Genomic DNA, 19782 nt, shown 5'->3' on the forward strand with positions numbered 1-19782 from the left:
TTCCAAGTCTTTGTGTCATCATAAATTTTTTTACCCCTTGTTTTCTACATTGTTAGTAGGGCGTATGTGCTTCCAATAGTGATTCAAGGTTGCTTAATGGAAGGGTTCAAAAACTCCATAAACAAGATATGCTCTTTTGTGAGATGTGCATCCAAAAATTATGATCCAACCTTTGAAATGCATTCGGTTTATTACATATACATAATTACATTTTTAAGCATGTTGAGGCTATTGTAGGCGGATGTTCATTAATGGAGATCGCAAAGTCAGCAATCAAGCTAATGAGAATTCAAGCCATTGAGGCAGTATGTTTGGTTGAAAAGGCATGCTAGTGCAAGGAATACCCAAACAACAAAAAGTAAGCTGTATTACATTGGAATAATAGAAGTTATCATGAAATTGAGCTTTTGAGAATTCAACATTTTTATATTGGATGTGAAATAGTTCAAAGTTGTGTAGACAGGGGCTCAAGCAACTATGAAAAAATATTCACATGGTCTTTTTACCATTATGAATGAACCAAATTTGGGATGACCTTATGGATATTAAAATTTGCACTACCTTGTCATTGTGAACAACTATGTACATTTTTATGTTATTCTTAGTGAGACCATAGATTATTGATGCACATAGTAACATAAGTTTCTTTCAAGTTAATTTTTCAGAGTGGTCGAACCCAAAATGGTAGCATGTGATTCAAGTGGCACCAAGGAAGTGACATGTCTTTGAAGATGAGGATGTTGAGGAAAAGATATGTAAAATGTTGTAGATGACATGGAAGCAAGCATTTACCCAATGCTCCTCGCTTGCCTCACGAGCTTTAAAAACTCCACAAGATATTGTTAATTTAAGATCTTCAAATCATTACTTAGACCTAGATGTGGGAATCTAGTCTTTGATGTAGAGGGCATATGATGAACATGATGGTATCTATCTCTTACTAAAGTGCAAAATATTTATTTAATGATTCACATAATTGACTATGCAACATAGATTTGTTATGCTACACATGTCTTTCAAGAGTTCATGCATTCATGAATGATATTATGGTTTGAATCATTGTATGCTACATATTTTACACACAACATTCCCACAATACACTAGTATTGAAACTCACAATGTATCTTATCAAAGTGAGGCATGGAAATATTTCCACGTTACATTATCGAGAATATTTTTTACACTTGTATCAACATTTCAAAAGGCATTTTTTTAAATGATTATATTGATGTCCATTTATTATTTTAAAATTCTAAAGGTGGATCTCCTCATTTGATTGAGAACACACTCAAAGGTTCACATTGTTTCTATGTGTGTGTGCTAGAGGCATAGTTAGGTGCCCATAAGCATAGTTAGGTGGTGGTAGAAGCCACATAGGATGATTGAGAGAATCTAGGAGCAGATTGAGGAGATGATTGTGGAGCTCTGAAGTCATCAGTGATGTCAGTGATCATGTAAGAGGTGCCTACTTAAGGACCTCATCTTTCTTCATTCTATAAGCAAGATTTCTGAGCTTGTGTTCACTCTGTGCTTTCTTTTCAGTTTACCAACATGGTATCAGAGCCCTTTGATCCTCCTTGAGCCCATTTGTGCCACATCATCTTCTTCTTCTCCATCTTCTTCTTCTTCATCTTCACCATTTCTTCCCCTTCTTCCCAAATCTTGCTAAAGCTTGTTCTCCTCCGTTTCTTCACCATTCTCCAAGCCCTTCCTGTAGGAGATACCTCTCAAATGGGCGAACCTTCAGCTGCAAGGAATCGAAGAAGGGACGTCGCTGCTGGTCGTCATTTCTCGAAAATCGTCAAACCTCTCTTCTGCATTTTCTCTGTTTCAGCTCCACCTTTCTCTAATTCCTTTTAGGGGAAGCTTCTCCATACTTGGGCTATCTACTGTTGAAATTTGAGTAGCAATTACTGCATATTCAAGGAGAAAACCAGTCGACTTTGAAGAAGCTAGCTATGGCAACCTGACGCGGAATTGCGCCTCTCCTCCTTAGTGGATCTTCTCTGGTATAAGAGCTTTCTTTTGCTTCAGAAAGCCCCTTTTTCTTTGCTTTGGAGAATAAGATACAAGCCCTCCAAGTTCAGGCCTTTGTTTTTGACAGTTTTGACAAGGTTGTGAAAGTAATGCTACATTAGATGCTATTTTAGCATTTCTGAGGGTTTGAAGTTTTGAAAAGCATTAGTACAACTGTGGCTACAACTTTCTTTTAAGTTGCTATACCTGGATTTGACTGGAAATCTTTCATTTAGCGACCTTTGTGAAGCATGTAAGTGAAAGCATCATTGATTGAAATTTGATCACAAGTCTTTGCTACATTAAATGCTTATATTTTGAAGCTTTTCAGTTGTTATTCTAGCCTTGTAAGAGAGAAGACACTACCCAATTCCTGGGTTAGACCCTCTCATGGCTTGCTTATGCAAAATATGTGGAAAGCCAAATCATAAAGCAATGTCTTGTTATGCTACAATGGAAGAGAATGCCAACATGGCTTCCTTGCTGCAGATTGCCAAGATAATGGTTGCCAAAAAGGAAGCAACTTCAAAGACAGAAAATGCCAATCTACTTTCAGTTGATGTGCCTCCACAAGATGAGGCATCCTTTGAAGATTACTCTTTGAATCATCTCCATGTATGCTCCAGATCTCTCTTTTTGTTGAGTCAAGGTACTCAGCCTGGATAGTCCTCCAAAATGAATGAAATAAACTATTGTGTTTTGTAAACACCTCTGGTCACCATATGATGTAGGCCATGTGTATGTGTTTTCTCCATGGTACCTCCTGCAGACATTGTATGCATGTACATGCAGGGGAGATAACCATTGGAAGATATTTTGTATCCCTTTTGTTTACCTTACACCCATGGGAACCCTTGCTAGCTTGAGATCCTAGCCATTGATAGATCCATGACCACCATGAGATGGCATGTGACACCTTGTGCTAAATGTATCCTTGACATAGCCTGAGGCATTCCCTTGAGGGGGGGGTTTGTTGGGATATCTCAAGGTGTATGCCTCAGGCACACCTTGGTTTCTATGTGTGTGTGCTAGAGGCACAGTTAGGTGCCCATAAGCACAATTAGGTGGTGGTAGAAGCCACATAGGATGATTGAGAGAATCTAGGAGCAGATTGAGGAGATGATTGTGGAGCTCTGAAGTCATCAGTGATGTCAGTGATCATGTAAGAGGTGCCTGCTAAAGGACCTCATCTTTCTTCATTCTATAAGCAAGATTTCTGAGTTTTTGTTCACTCCGTGCTTTCTTTTCAGTTTACCAACACACATGATGGAAAATTTCTCATATTATAATTGAGTAAGAGCCATGGCCTTCTTTATGAAGGTACAAAAGTGATGTCAAATGTTTATTCAAATTTTTCTCAAAGGTGAAATGTATAAAGACCTTATGGATTAAGAAAGCCTTTTCATTTGCAGGTTCGGACCTTGAAATCTCAAAATTTTCATGTCAAAGAGTAAGATCCATTAAAAGAGCCCCTTGTGTGGTCAACTTGTTAAAATCCTCAAGAGCATGGGTAAAGAGACTCCTTGGTCAAATGGAAGAATCTCAAATGCCCGTCTCAAGAATATAGAATGTATGAAGTAGTAAAGAGACTGCAAGCCTTCAAAATGCTAAAGGTGCTCTTTATTTCTTGTAATCTCTAAGCCAAGGGCTTCTTTTTAGTAATCAGATAAGCAAAATGAGTCTGCTATAAAAGTCAACCTGCACTTTGCTCTCACCAGAAAATTTACATTTAATGAAAAGGCTACTATGTGTGCAATATTTCATGACAAAAAATAATGTTTCTAACTATTGTAGTAGCCTTTTATGAGCCTACCAATTGATGGATATTGATCATCGTGCTCACTATAATTCTTCCAATGACTTGTTTATACATGACGTTATCGAGATGGCAAGCATGCTACAAATCAAAGAGTAGGGTGATGAAAGTTGGATTTTCAACAACATATGGATGGCAGTTGTTGACTCAACACTCGCAAAACACATCATGGCACACTTGAGCTCACACAATGAAGCAAGACACTCCCAATGCGAAAATACAAGACAATTGCAACCAACATGTGTATCACAAATGCACATCTAGCCAGGGTGCAACTAAGGGATGTGAAGATAGTGGGAGAGAGGGAAGGAGTCTCACTTGCGGCTTTCTCACATACACAATGGGGGAATACACACAAAGGTGGAGGCTGAAAACAGTTTTCCTCTTCTTAGTTGTGAAAGCCAAAAGAACTCAAGTACAAAGAAATAGAAGAACCCTATATGTGGGTCTCAAACCAAACTCAACTCACTAAGGTGGCATACTAACTGATCCACGAGCTAGTGTAGATAAGGATAGCTATCATCCAGCTATTATTCATGGGCGGTGTACCAACCGCATCTGCAGCTAACAAGTCGGTGACATAAATGCACAACAGTCACCCTGGCATATCGTGAGTGGGAGCTCGATATCTCAACACTCCCCCTCGAGCTCAATCCCAATTCCTGCACACCAAGCAGGTCTCTGAACTTACGCAGCTTCTCTGCACCCAATGCTTTTGTGAATATGTCAGCTACCTGATCCTCTGTACTGACATAAGCTAGATCAATAAGACCTAGTAAAACCTTCTCCTGCACATAGTGATAATGCACCTCAATGTGCTTTGTTCTAGCATGATAGACTGGGTTATTTGACAAGTGTATACTGCTCATGTTGTCACAATAAATGACAACTGGCCCATCTGTAGACTAATGCATATCATAGAGTAGCTTATGCAACCAAGCTACCTCACATGAATCCATTGCTGCACCCCTGTACTCAGCCTCTGTACTCGACAAGGCAACTGTAGGCTATTTCTTGCTGCTCCAAGTGACTGCAGCACTCCCAAAAGAGAACATATACCCATTGGTAGATCGTCTATCAGAAATACTACCAGCCCAATCAGCATCAGTGTATCCATGCAACTGTATCTGAACCCCAGCCTCATAAAATAGTCCATACTACAATGTGGACTTCACATACCTGAGTATGCGTCTAGCCGCATCCAAATGCAGTTTCCTTGGAGCATGCATAAATTGACTTACCAATCCAATAGCATAGCTCAAAGCATAGCTCAAATCTGGCCTGGTAATAGTCATATAAATCAAACTTCCTACTATGCGTCTGTACATAGTAGGGTCTTCCAGAAGCTCACTTGCATCTGTGCTCAGCTTCACATTCTGCTCCAAAGAAACTGAAATAGGCTTATAGCCTGTCATTCCATATTTGGACAGCATGTCCAATCCATACTGCCTCTGCAAGAGCTGTATCCCACTTGGTGATCTAATCACCTCAATGCCTAAGAAATAACGCAGCTCTCCCAAATCCTTCATCTCAAACTTCTGCTTCAATAGCATTTTCACATGAAGGATATCTTCATCACTATCACCTGTGATGATCAAATCATCAACATAAATGACAAGTAGCATAATACCTTTCTCTGTTTTTCTCACATAGAGTGAGAAATGTGCCTTGGAGATCTGAAAGCCAATAGTGACAAGATACTGTCCTATCTTGTCAGACCATGTTCTAGGTGCTTGCTTCAAGCCATACAAGGCTTTCTTCAACCTGCAAACAAACTCAGGATGAACAGCATGAACATAACCTGGTGGCTGCTCCATAAAGACTTCTTCTTGCAAATCACCATGCAAGAAGGCATTCTTTACATCCATCTGATGTAAAGACCATCCCTTTGATGCAACCATAGCAATGACTACTCTTACAGTTGCCATCCTTGCAACCAGAGTGAATGTTTCTTCATAATCAATGCCATATGTCTGTGCATACCCCTTGACAACTAATCTTGCCTTGTATCTGTTCACAAAACCATCTGCATTGTGCTTAACCTTATAAACCCACTTACAGCCAATTGCATTCTTGTCTTTAGGCAAAGGCACCAATTCCCATGTAGCATTTGCTTCCAAGGCATCCATTTCTTCATCCATGGCTTTCTCCCATTTTTCATTTCCCATGGCTTGCTCAAAAGAAGTGGGTTCTGGTTCCTGTATCACTTTGACCATATAAGCATAGTGAATGGCTGTAAATCCATCATATTTCAGCCTATCCATAGGATACCTAGCTCTGGTAGACCTGTGCAAAATAGGCTCACTTCCAGGTGCTCTCAAAACATCCCTGGTCTTCATTACTCCAGGTGTAACAATAGAAGGAATACCCAACTCATCATCAATGCTTTGTTCTGAGCCACTGGATTCACCATCCACATAAGAGTGACCTGCATTCACATCAAACATGGGCTGATCTACCTTCTCTTTTCCTTTTCGTGATACTTGGATACCACTATCGGCATTGCTTTGAAGAGATTCTCCTGATCTCAATCTGCTTCTCCATGGTGAAGTATGTGAACCACTGCTAGAAGACACTGCAGGTCCATTGATATTTTGTGATTGCTGCTGTGAATTCTGTGCAGCATTACCATTTTGTGCATCTATATCAATCATCACATTTACTGGTTTATACTAGCTCCTCATCTCATCAAAAACAACATCTCTGCTCACTGTAAACTTACGAGTAGAAGGGTTATAGCATCTATACCCTTTATGCTGCAGAGAATAACCAATAAAGATGCACTTCTCAGCTTTTGTATCCAACTTGGACCTCAACTCATCTGGCACATGAACATAGGCAATGCAACCAAAAATTTTCAAATGAGAAATGTCTGGTTTCGTACCAGTATACATCTCCTCTGGCGTTATGCCATGTATTGCTGCAGTGGGAGTCCTGTTCATTATGTAAACTGCTGTAGCAACTACTTCAGCCCAATAATAATCTGGTAGATCTTTTCCATTTAGCATGGCCCGAGATACCTCTCCAATATGCCTATTTTTCCTTTCTGCAAGTCCATTTTGCTGTGGGGTATGACTGCATGAATATTGCTGCTTTATGCCATGCTCCTGCAGGAACCTTGCAAACTCATTTGAGAGGTACTCTCCCCCTCCATCTAACCTTAGGCATTTTATTTGCAGGCCTGTTTCTTTTTCAACCATAGCTTTAAAAGCTTTGAAGTGCCCAAACACTTCACTTTTCTTTTTCATAAAATACACCCAAACTTTTCTGCTGAAGTCATCAATAAAAGTGACAAAATAGTGACAGCCTCCAATAGATGCAGCTTTTGTAGTCCACACATCGGAGTGGATTAATTCCAATGGCTTCTTGCTCTCTTGAACATGCCTAGGAAATGGTTTCCTTGCCTGTTTTCCAAATTGACAGGCTTCACATACCTTATGCATTTCTGCAACCTTGAATTTAGGCAATCCTGCAACAATATTTGGGCCTGCATCAATTTAAGTCGCTGAACATTAACATGACCAATGCATTTATGCCAGATATCAATATCTACAACTACATCTACAACTACACCGGTCCCATGTGCAAACATTGCTGCACTCAATTCAGGCATGTCTACATCCAGCGTAAACATCCTGCCCTTCTTCTTTCCTTTTGCTATCAAGCGACCGTTATTTTTCATATCCTCAACAAAGCATCCATGAGGATTAAATCTGACCTGCAAGCCCTGCTCAACCATTTGACCAATAGAAACTAGGTTCTTGGTGATGTTCGGGACATGAAATACATCAGACAGGTATTTCTTTTTCCCATCCTGCATAGACAAAGGAATTTTACCAATCTGCACAATAGGATGTGCAGTATCATCACCAGTCTCCACAAATCCTGGTTTTTCCATTTTCCTTGCATCCTGCATCCATTCTGCATGACCTGTCATGTGGTTTGACGCACCTGAGTCAACATACCACACATCATTTCGTTCTTCTGCACTTGTCACAGAATTGGTCATGTGCTGTACCATAAATAGATGCTCATTTCTATCATCACCCTGTCTGCTAGAAGATGCATAATTGCCTTGCTGCAATTTTCCATTCATAATGTCATTCTGCTTTTTGTAGCAGTCTTTAGCCATATGACCTATTTTACCACAGTAGTAGCATTCAACATTGCTATTTGCTTTTTGGCCTCTCTGCCATCCACCACGGCCTCTTTGGCTCCCCCTGCCTCTAGAGTTACCACGTCCTCCATAGGACTGGTTTTCTTGAGTCTGCTGCTGCATATTCTGATTTCTACCACGGCCTCCAGATCGGCCTCCTCTACCTCTGCCTCTACCTCTTCCAGCATTTGAGTAGAAGACAGTTTCTTTTGAAGTTCCGCCTGAAGAAGATGCACCCCCATTTCTCTGCTCTTCAGAAATTAGAAGAGCAAACAACTCTTCAAAATCAGGAAATTTTTCACGGACGGCAATGGATGTCTGGAATTGTGCATAATTTTTTCCTAGACCATTCAAGGTCACAGACACTGGATCATCATCTTCCACTGGCGACCCAATGGAAGCAAGTGCATCTGCAATTTTCTCCACTTTCATGTGGTAGTCATTGATGCTCAAATTTTCTCTCTGCACATTATGCAACTCTTGCTTGAGCTGCATTTTCCTGGCTTGTGTATTTGTGCTGTACATTTTTGCCAAGGTATCCCATGCCTCCTTTGGCGTTCTTGCATCCTGAATATGCACAATCATAGAATCCGAAATACTGATAGAAAGCCAGTACATAACTTTTCTGGCCCTCTCATGCCATCCTTTAAATGCTTGCATTTCCTGTTGATTGGGAACATTAGGAAGAACTGGTTCCTCTTTATTTCCTGTAATGAACTCCCAATAGCCTTTTCCCATAAGGAAATTCGTCATTCTAAACTTCCATGCCTGGAAGTTGTTCTTGTCAAGCTTTTCAGTGACAATCTGTGAAAGAGAATCATACGCCGTTACAGAACACTGCAAAATATTCTTTCACTGCAAAAAACATAACTTTTGCCTCACACGGGCAGATCTGCAAAACTGACGAAAGTGGTATTTGACCACACAGTCACTTCCTAGTGACGATTTTGCATCAACAGGCAACAAGGATGATTTTGCAACTCCCAATATCTCTGCGCACAGGCATACGATGCAATTTCTGCGGCAACTTTTGATGGACCAGCAGAGCAGTGGTCGCACAGCAAAAACGGGGCCTTTTTCTGAGTGCCTGCGAAGAACTTCCGCCTTCAAAACGGGCCCCGAAATGGCCTCGAATCAGAAAATCAAAGTTACCAAGGGCTTCGCCCTTGCCTGCAGCATATACTGCCCTCTCGCCACACCGCGAAGGGCGTCTCAATCTGAAACAGTGCACTCTTGCACTTCCGGCTGTGCTACCTGCAGAGATTTGCTCCCAAACTCGAAAAAGGAAAGCAACACTGGTCCTTTTACCAGGACACCGCGAACTTGGTTTGCTTTCTTGAGCTCCTTACCACGAACAAGGCTCTGATACCATGTGAAGATAGTGGGAGAGAGGGAAGGAGTCTCACTTGCGGCTTTCTCACATACACAATGGGGGAATACACACAAAGGTGGAGGCTGAAAACAGTTTTCCTCTTCTTGTTGTGAAAGCCAAAAGAACTCAAGTACAAAGAAATAAAAGAACCCTATATGTGGGTCTCAAACCAAACTCAACTAACTAAGGTGGCATACTAACTGAGCCACAAACTAGTGTAGATATGTCATCCAGCTATTATTCATGGGCGGTGTACCAACCGTATCTGCAGCTAACAAGTCAGTGACATAAATGCACAACGATCACCCTGGCATATCGCGAGGGGAGCTCGATATCTCAACAAGGGAGTCACCGGACCTACCCATGTTGTCATCTCCCTTTGTCAAGATTGGTGTTCACAGAAGGATTAATTATCACTCCATGATCAACCATCTTTCTCAATAAACAAGATTTGACAAAAACCCCTACCGTTGACATGCCAGCTATATGCCTTCCCTCCTAATGATTGGTAAGGGCAGTCGGTCACCACTCTCCTATTCGTCGTCGAAGGCTAGGTTTAGATCTCCACTTTCCAATTTTAACTCCTTATTAGTAATCTGTGCTCTATCACCCTCTCAGAGTGTTCCTATTACACTGTCTCATCTCAATGCCACCGATTTAATAGTCAAAATCAACTTTGTAACCTGAGGTCATGCCACCTTCCCAAGCCTTTGACTGCTGGAAAAGTTGGGGAAGTTGGCCTCTAGAAATTGAAGGTAGTATTGAAGATCCACAATGCTCTTCCCCCCCTCGGTACTCGAGAGTCTTATCATCAAGTGACATGGCATGGAGAAACCCTTTGAAAGTGCCAACAGGGCTTCCACACTGGGAGACAAGGGCAAAGCCCTAGGGCTTGAGGCACATACGTATCCACACGTTTTAACTGCTTCAGGTGACGTGGCATGCAGGCATTGCTAGGACGACCGAAGGATCGGAGTGTGCAACGAAACGGTAGTTTCTTGTGAATATTAACAGACACACCCAACGCTCCAGTTTTCAAGCATAAAAGTAGCAAGTTGTCGCCATTGATAAACTGCTGGTACAATCTGTTCACATTAAAGACATGCTTGAGAAAAAAGAATCTAGAATCAAGGGAATGTTTCAAACTGTGGCTTGGAGGGTGTCAGCAATCGCAAGGCCAGCGTTAGATTTGGAGTACAGCTGGACGCCCCAGAACTGCGAGAGAGTGGTGTCTGGGAGATGCTGAGTTTAGAAGAGACACTCACTTCTTTAGAGGGGAGGCCCCAGCTTCCTTCGTATGATGATTTTATATGCATCTTGCAGAATTGCAGAAAAGAGAAAAATGTAACTTCTGCTAAGCGCTTGCATGCATACATGTGCAAACGTGGGTTAGAAGCTCATGGATCTCTCGGGAACTACCTTGTCCCCGTGCTGGTGGATTGTGGAAACATGTGTGATGCTCTGCAACTTTTTAACAAGCTGGTTGATCCCAATGTGTATTCTTGGACTTCTCTCATCACAGGTTATATTGAATGCGGGGAATCTCAGCATGCCCTCTACTTGTACCAGAAAATGCAAGAGAATTGTGTACATCCTAGCAAATATACATTTATGGCCTTACTCAAGGCTTGTGCTAGGCTGAAGGATGCGGAGAGAGGCCGTGAAATACATGCTGAGGTTGCAAGAAAGGGTTGGGAAAACGATCCTTTTCTTGGCAGCACATTGGTCGATATGTATGCGAAATGCAAGTTGCTTGCAAAAGCACAGCAACTGTTTGATAAGCTTCCAGTTCGAGATGTAGTCTCATGGACTGCCCTAATCACTGGATATGCTGCACATGGGCTTGGTGAGGAATCGTTACACTGTTTTGAACTGATGCAACTACAGGGTGTCTCTCCCAATTCTGTCACGTTGGTTTGCAGCTTGAAAGCTTGTGGCAGCATAGGAGCCATAGATAAGGGGCGGGAAATACATGCCGTTATTGTGATGAAGGGATTGGAAAGAGATCCTTTTCTTGGCAGCATCTTGGTCGATATGTATGCTAAATGTGGTTCGCTTGCAGAAGCACAGGAAGTGTTTGACAAGCTCCCAATTCGAGATGCAGTCTTGTGGACTGCACTATTAACAGGTTACGCTGACCATGGGTTTGCTGAGGAAGCGCTGTTTTGTCTCGAACGGATGCAACTGGAGGGTGTCTCTCCGGATGCCATCACTTTTGTTTGCATCTTGAAAGCTTGTGGCAGCGCAAGAGCCATAGATAAGGGTCAAGAAATACATGTTGAGATTGCTAGAAAGGGGTTGGAAAGGGAGCCAAGTGTCGGCAACATCTTGGTTGATATGTATGCCAAATGTGGATTGCTTGCAAAAGCCAAAGAAGTTTTCCACAATATTCCAATTCAAGATGTCGTCTCATGGAATGCACTAATTGCAGGATTTGCTGAACAAGGGTTTGGTGAGGAAGCGCTGAACTGCTTTGAACAGATGCAACTGGAGGATGTCCCTCCGGATGCTCTCACGTTTGTATGCAGCTTGAAAGCTTGTAGCATTGTGGGAGCAATAGACAAGGCCCAAGAAATACATACTGAGATTGCCAGAAAGGGATTGGAAAGAGATCCTTTGCTTGGCAGCACCTTGGTAGATATGTATGCCAAATGTGGCTTGCTTGTAAGCGCACTGGAATTGTTTGACAAGCTTCCAGTTCAAGACGTAATCTCATGGACTGCACTGATTTCAGGGTATGCTCAACATGGTCTCGGGGAGGAAGCACTGGAATGTTTCCAACACATGCAACTTGAAGGTGTCTCTCCAAATGCTATTACATTTGTTTGCAGCTTGAAAGCTTGTGGCAGCATAGGAGCCGTAGACAAGGGCTGCAAAATACATGTTGAGATTGCCAAAGGAGGGTGGGAAAGAGACCATTTAGTTGGCACTGCCTTGGTCGATATGTATGCCAAATGTGGGTTGCTTGTATGCGCACGGGACGTGTTTGACAAGCTTCCAGTTCGAGATGTTGTTTCATGGACTGCACTCATTGCAGGGTATGCCCAACATGGGCTTGGTGAAGAAGCATTGAAGTGTTTTGAACAGATGCAAATGGAGGGTGTCCTTCCAGATGTAGCCCCATGGAATGCACTAATTGGGGGATATGCCCAGCGAGGAGAAAGTGAAACTGTTTTCCATATGCTTGAGAGAATGATAGGAGCAGGCATAAAGCCAGACGAGGTGACATTTCTTAGTGTGCTTAGCGCATGTAGTCATGCAGGTCTAGTTGATAGGGGCCAGAAGTACCTTGAGGCCATGAACAAAGACTTCGCCATCACTCCGACTATTGAGCACCATACTTGCATTATTGATCTTGTTGGCCGTGCAGGCAAATTAGAGGAGGCAGTAGAAATGGTGAAGAAGATGCCTTTTCAACCTAATCTTGCTGTATGGCATACTGTGTTGGGTGCTTGTTGCAAGTGGGGTAATGTGGAGGTGGGAAGACTGGCTTTTGAACACGCGGTGCGATTGGATGACAAAAATCCTGCAGCTTATGTCTTAATGTCTAACATCTATGCAGATGCTCACATGCAAGAGGACAAGGAGGAGGTTCAGGCGATGGGAGTAAAAAAACACGCATGGAAGAAGCCAGGAGTGGTCTGAGGTTGATGGAATTGTACATGGAGAATACAAGGCATCCTCAAAGAAAAGACATTCATGCAAAGCTAAAAGACCTTTCTTTCAAAATGTGGGAGGAAAGGTATGCTTCTGACTTTCACGGGATCTATCTGATGAAGCAATAAAGATGGGTTATGTGGACCCAGCAAGAAGTTAGGTATTGTGTGCGCTCTTCTCAATACTCCCAAGAGGACTCCAATACATATTCAGAAAATCTCTGGATGTGTTATGACTCTCATGCAGATAACTTAAATCAAAGATAAGCAGCAAACTATTTTTCGTCAGTGATGCAAACTGTGTTTGTCTCTTCAAGAAAGGGAAATGTGCTTGTCGGGACTATTGGTGACGCTAAGTGAGTGAAATCTTATCTGAGACATACCCAGTCGAGGAAAGACTAGCGAGTTGTACATGGAGGAGGTTTATCAAACTGAGTTGGATCATGTAAGAAACATGTGAAATCATGCTTCCTTTTGGCTGTCTACTGAATCTCATCTACCTTATCTGAGACATATCCAGTGGAGGAACGACTCAGAGGAGATGGATCAAACTGAGTTGGATCGTGTAAGAAACATGTGAAATCATGCTTCCCTTTTGGCTGTCTACTGAATCTCATCTACATTATCTGAGACATATCCAGTGGAGGAATGACTAGTAAGTTGTACACAGAGGAGATGGATCAAACTGAGTTGGATCATGTAAGAAACACGTGAAATCATGCTTCCCTTTTGGCTGTCTACTGAATCTCATCTACCTTATCATCACTAGTCTTAATCCATTTAAGATAAGTTGGGGTTCTAGTCGGGGCTTTGCAAGTGGGAGACTTTAGTCTTCTTGGGTATCCACCTGTCCCTTTTTGGGAAGCTGCTATCATCTGGTTATTTTGGCACATTTTTTTGTCTACCCTTGTGTGTGGTGTGTTGGAGCACCAATGGCACTGACGAGTAGGAGGTGTGGGGGGTCCCAAACGTACGTCCCATAGCCATGCAACCTGCCTCCACACCTTGAAAAATCGGGCAGGATTGTGGAATTATGGAGAAGGGTCTCAACCACTCCAATATATTAAAGGACCCAATATATATTATCATTTTGCCTAGGGGGCAATTCCCGAAGCCCTATACCATGCGTCCTTGGCCACACACATGAAGGGTGAAGCCACCACTTCCCACACCTAGGATCCCTAACATCGTCTGACCTGTGCACCTACAGTCTGTACAGTCAACTATCAGTCCACTACCAATAAACAGTCGGCAAGTCTGCTACATCAGCACCTGGATCCTGGCAGCACACTTTATCTATAGAGATAACTCAAAGTTCTAGCTATGACCTACTTACTACAACAAGAAAAAAGCAGCTTCAAAGCGAACTACAAGAGGCACTACATCGGCTACATATGATTAAAAGCAAAGTGGGCACAAGAATCTATCTAGCACAGTGACCGGTCGTCAACGTAACAGCAAACAACACTCCATGCCTAAGTGACTCCAGCAATGACCAAGACTTGAGCACCGACAAAGCTACCAGAACAAATAGAAGTACAACAAGAACTAAAAAGATTAAGTAGAGAAAGAAAGCAACCAACAATTTTGACTTATGTTTAGAAAGCAAAGCAATCCACAAATTATGCTCTTATGGCAACAATCATGTAGTTCAACAGGCAGAATAGCATAAAGCAATGGATGAAGAAATGAACACATTGCATAAAAATAGAACTTGGGAATTATGTGATTTGTCACCACTAGGCAAGAAAATAATTACTCCTTATAGGGAATGGTTCTCCACTTATGACAATGGAAAGATAGGTTGTGTGCATCTTGGAAATAACTATGTATGTGACATAGTGGGAGCAGGTGATATAAAGTTTTCTTTTGCAAATGGGTCTACTTTTGTTTTGAAAAATGTGAGACATGTGCCTAAGCTGACCAAGAGTCTTAGTTTAGCGGGTCAGCTAGATGATGCTGGTTTTGAAACCATCTTTGGTTTTGGATCTACTTTTGTTTTGAAAAATGTGAGACATGTGCCTAAGCTGACCAAGAGTCTTAGTTCAACGGGTCAGCTAGATGATGCTAGTTTTGAAACCATCTTTGGTTTTGGGAGTTGGAAAATTCAAGAGGGCTCTATGCTTTTGGCCAGGGGTGCTAAGTATGGGACTCTGTATCCCTTATATATATCAGGTGTGTCAGATCATGTTGTTGGAATAACCAAGCAGCCAAGTACTTCTTTGTGGCATTGCAAGTTGGGCCATGTGAGCCAAATGGATGAACTCTTCTGCCGTTTGGGTTGTGTACCGCATTTGAGTTTTTTTTACTTTGAATTTTGTGAGTATTGTCTCTATGGGAAGCAGACTAAATCAGCCCATAAAATAAGGGGAAAGAAAGATCTTGAAAAGGTTGATTTAGTGTATTCAAACGTATGCTGTTCCATGGGTGTCTACACGGTCATTAGGTGGGCTTGAATATTATGTGACATTCATTGATGATGCAACTAGGAAAGTAAGGGCTTATGCTATGGCTTGGAAGAGTGATGTGTTCTAGGTATTTCAGAAGTGACTGGATTTGGTTGAAAATCAGTCAGATAGAACGCTTAAATGCCTATGGACTGACAATGATGGAGAGTATTTCTCTCATGACTTTTAGCATTTTTGTGATACACGTGGGATCTATGTGATGCTTACTGATTGTGGTTGGGGAGCCTTTCTGCTATGGAGAGGATATGATGCGCTGAGGATCAACGCAAGTGGGAGTATGCTATGCAATAAGAGATGAAGTTTACTCATGGAAGAATAAGACTTGGGACTTGGTTTCTTTGCCACATGGAAAGAAATCACTGCCATGTAAATGGGTCTACAAAATGAAGGTCACAAGTGATGATGTGCCTTAGTACAAGGCTCGTTTGGTTACTAAAGGGTTCAAGCAAGAGAAGAGTGCGGACTTTGATGAGATGTTACTCAAGTTGTGAATATGACCACACTTAGATGTGTACTTGGAGTTGTGGCAGCAAAGGATATGGAGCTTATGTAGGTGGATGTTAAGACAGCTTTCTTGCATGGGGATCTGTATGAGAAAATTTACATGGTACAATCGAAAGGCTTTGAAGAAAAGGGAAAAGAGCATTTGTTTTGCAAGCTGAAAAAGAGTCTCTATGGTCTTAAGCAAGTGCCTAGAGAGTGGTATCAGAAGTTTGATGCTTTCATTTGGTCCAGGGTTTCAGAAGAAGTGAGGTTGATCACTGCCTATACGAAAAGGGATGAGGATAATAGCGTGAAACTCCTGGCACTTTATGTGAATGCATTGAAGGTCAAGTTGCATGAGTCCTTTGACGTGGAGGATTTGGGACCTGCAGGTTATATTCTTGGTATGCGCATCTTGGGAAGCTCCTTTGGCTTTCACAGAAGGAGTATGTTATAAAAGTATTGTAGCATTTCAATATAGAGGGAGGTTGATCACTGCCTATACGAAAAGGGATGAGGATAATAGCGTGAAACTCCTGGCACTTTATGTGAATGCATTGAAGGTCAAGTTGCATGAGTCCTTTGACGTGGAGGATTTGGGACCTGCAGGTTATATTCTTGGTATGCGCATCTTGGGAAGCTCCTTTGGCTTTCACAGAAGGAGTATGTTATAAAAGTATTGTAGCATTTCAATATAGAGGGGGGGAAGACTCTAGGTACTCCATTGCCTCCATATATGAAACTGAGTCAGGCAGATAGTCCGAAATCAAATGAGGAGAGGGCCATGATGGCCAAGGTTCCTTATGCATCAGCGGTTGGGAGCCTTATGTATGCTATGATAGCTACTAGACTAGACATTGCATTTGCAGTGGGAGTTGTTAGTCGGTATATGGCTAGTCCAAGAAAGAGGCATTGGGAGGCACTTAAGTGCATGAGGTACATGAAGGGTACCAAGGAGATGTGCATCTGCTTTGGCAGAGGAGAGGTGTATACTTGGATACATAGATTCAGACTATGTAGGGCATGTGGGAAGATCCACCTCTGGCTATGTATTCAACTTTGTAGGTGGTGCAATGTCGTGGATGTCTCATGCACAGAAGTGTGTTGCTTTGTCTACCACAGAGGCCGAGCTTGTTGTAGCCATAGAGGGTTGCAAGGAGGCTATATGGCTTGATTGGCTAGTGGGAGATTTGGGGATTCATACATATGTACCGACATTGCATAGTGATTCCATGAGTGCTATTTAGCTAGCACGGAATCCGGTCTTTCATGCAAAGACCAAACACATTGAGGTCAGGTGTACCATTTCATCACAGAGGTACTTGAGGACAAGCATATAGGACTAGTCAAGGTTCATACAGATGATAACCCTGCATATATGATGACGAAGAGTTTACCTACTCAGTAGTTTGAGTATTGTCGTGTATTGATGGGCATATTGATGGGCATTGGATACTATGCTCACTGGTTGTTCTTCCTTAAAGGCACATTAGTCTTTAAGTGGGAGGTTGTAGGGGTCAAATGCCACTGTGCCTTAACCCCGGTTATGTTATATATATGTGGATGACATAGAAGATTAAGGTGTTCTGTACCCACTAAAACTTATGTGACTCTCTTCTGGACATCCTTGATAGAATAGCCAGGACAAAAGAACCTTAATTCTTCCAATTTTAATATTTTGAGTTTATACGTGGAAAGTGGTGGACACCCTTGATAAAAAATGGTTGAAAAAGGATCTACTCAATATGAGACGCTTTGGACATGTATGGGATAAGGAAACCCTTGAGAAGCAATCACGCCTCTTGTTCTTATTAATGCACAAACCTGTGGACATGATGTAAGGCTCCTAGCAACATGTGCAAGGGATGTAAGAGAGCCCGCTCACTTGCTCATGAATTTTAGACTTCAAAGGGAGTTTGGGAGGGAATCCATCAACGTCAAGGGTTTTTCTTGTTTGATTTTACAATTAATGATATTGCTAGGGAATTTATTGCTAAGGCAAAAGAGTAATTGGAATGTATTGAGGAGAAATTTTATTGTGGTTCATATGGTTATAAAGGAATGCAAAGGTATTTTAAAGTGTATGTTTGGATGTATTATAGCTCACTTGCCAAGAATTATGTGTACAGAAAAGAGGACAAATCATCAAGGAATGTGATGTACACCTAAAAAGCATACAACAATTCTTCAAAAGGACATTGAGTGCAATTGTAAATAAATAAAGGCCTTGGAACCTACTATGTGATGTGGTGGAAGCTACCCAAAAATAGAGTGTTGATTCCCAAATGGAAATTCTCTCTATGTTTTGTCATATGGTGGATACTTTCTTGTATTTTTTGGACTATGAGATACAAACCTAATGTAAAACTTATATTTATGCTGATGGCATGAATAAAATCCCTCAATTTGCACCCCCCCAAAAAAGTGTCGAATAGTTCAATGTTGAGGGTGTATGTTTACCTCCATCATGTTTTGCATGTTTGTTTGAATATTTGAAAATATATTTTGAATTTTATTATAATATATCATCCACAAGTGCATCAATTCGGTTGTCATGAAGCGTATAAGAATACCACATACTATTGACAAATATTTGTGTTTTGTTTGTTTTAGAACCTACATCAATAGCATCTTCATATAATGATGAATGTGTAAGCAACATTCAAATGATGTATGTAACATTGGAACTTGGGAGAGATTCATTTGGCTCTTTCTAGATTATTTGCAAATGAGTGTATTGATATGCTCATTACAATATCCACAAACCTTGATACAATTCATGATATGATATGTATACTTAATAAACAAGATTTGCAACATTGATAATCCACCACATCTTTTTGATAAACTTTATAGATAGATGGTCATACCTTTCTATCTATGCTTCCAAAGTGCGTAATACAGAACAAATACAAAGAGAACCACACCTTCCAATCCATGCATCTAGAAAGTTGTTAATAGATAATAAAACATACACAATAACACCTTCCTATTCATGCATTTAGAAGGTGCATGTGCTACTACTGGACTCAGTGTTGATAAATTTGGTGTTTGCTTTGTAGTTTACTCTAGCCTAGCTCCAAATTTCCTTGTAGGCTCCTCTTGGTTTTAAATACTTCCTTGAGATGCTCATGGCATCCTTTGGTGCTACATTCTAGCTCACTTGTTGTGAAAGCCCGATACCTAGGGATTTGACCTTCAATTCCATGTCCATATCAGTTGCTACTTCTACCTCAATCTGCTTGTTCCAATCCATATCTCTTGCTTGGTGTTGTTCCCTCAATTGTTGGTGGCAAGTTCTTGTGAGTGAGTTATGACATTCACTTGATTTGCGGCCTAGGGCACCAACTCAATATGTGTTATGTTACTACCCTCGTCCAAAATCCAAGGTATGGGGGGATATGGTACATATACAATATGCATGGATTTTCTTTAAAACTTTCAAATATGCAAAGGAAAAATATGAAAATATCATGTCCCCCCTCCCACAAAATATGAAGTATATACCTTCAAAAATATGCAAGATTTTAAGGTTTGTACATATTTTTCATAATATGTGAGGCCCAAGGGGGGGGGTCTTTTGGATGGGGGGGGGGGGGTAAAACAAAAAACTACACTAAAATATGAGAACCCATCTCCTTTCAAATTAATATAACTATTTCATGTGTTACCTAAATTTCAACGCGTAAAGACATATTTGAAGCTCTTTTCATGTAGAGCACAACGATGCTAATTTGAATAATTTCTACTCATGGCATATTGTTAAATTCATTTCATACTCAAGATTTTGATAGGTATTCTTACTAAAGGGAGTT

General features: G+C 41.4%; 1 protein-coding gene across 1 annotated transcript; it reads left to right on the top strand.

Annotated features, from left to right (window-relative positions):
* Positions 1 to 9891: 9891 nt before the first annotated feature.
* Positions 9892 to 13805, top strand: LOC147889550 (pentatricopeptide repeat-containing protein At3g03580-like). The gene is made up of 2 exons (XM_087391158.1): positions 9892 to 10337; positions 10472 to 13805. Exon 2 carries the CDS (start codon positions 10600 to 10602, stop codon positions 13003 to 13005), a length of 2406 nt encoding a protein of 801 aa, XP_087247284.1. The 5' UTR covers positions 9892 to 10337; positions 10472 to 10599; the 3' UTR covers positions 13006 to 13805.
* Positions 13806 to 19782: the final 5977 nt, after the last annotated feature.

This window comes from Dipteris shenzhenensis, chromosome 20 (assembly GCF_047967505.1).
Source record: "Dipteris shenzhenensis isolate YYH24624 ecotype China chromosome 20, Dip_SZ_1.0, whole genome shotgun sequence".
Classification (NCBI taxonomy): domain Eukaryota; kingdom Viridiplantae; phylum Streptophyta; class Polypodiopsida; order Gleicheniales; family Dipteridaceae; genus Dipteris; species Dipteris shenzhenensis.

Coding starts and splice junctions, on each gene's coding strand:
- LOC147889550 (XM_087391158.1), top strand. CDS start 10,600: ATGCTGAGTTTAGAAGAGACACTCACTTCTTTAGAGGGGAGGCCCCAG.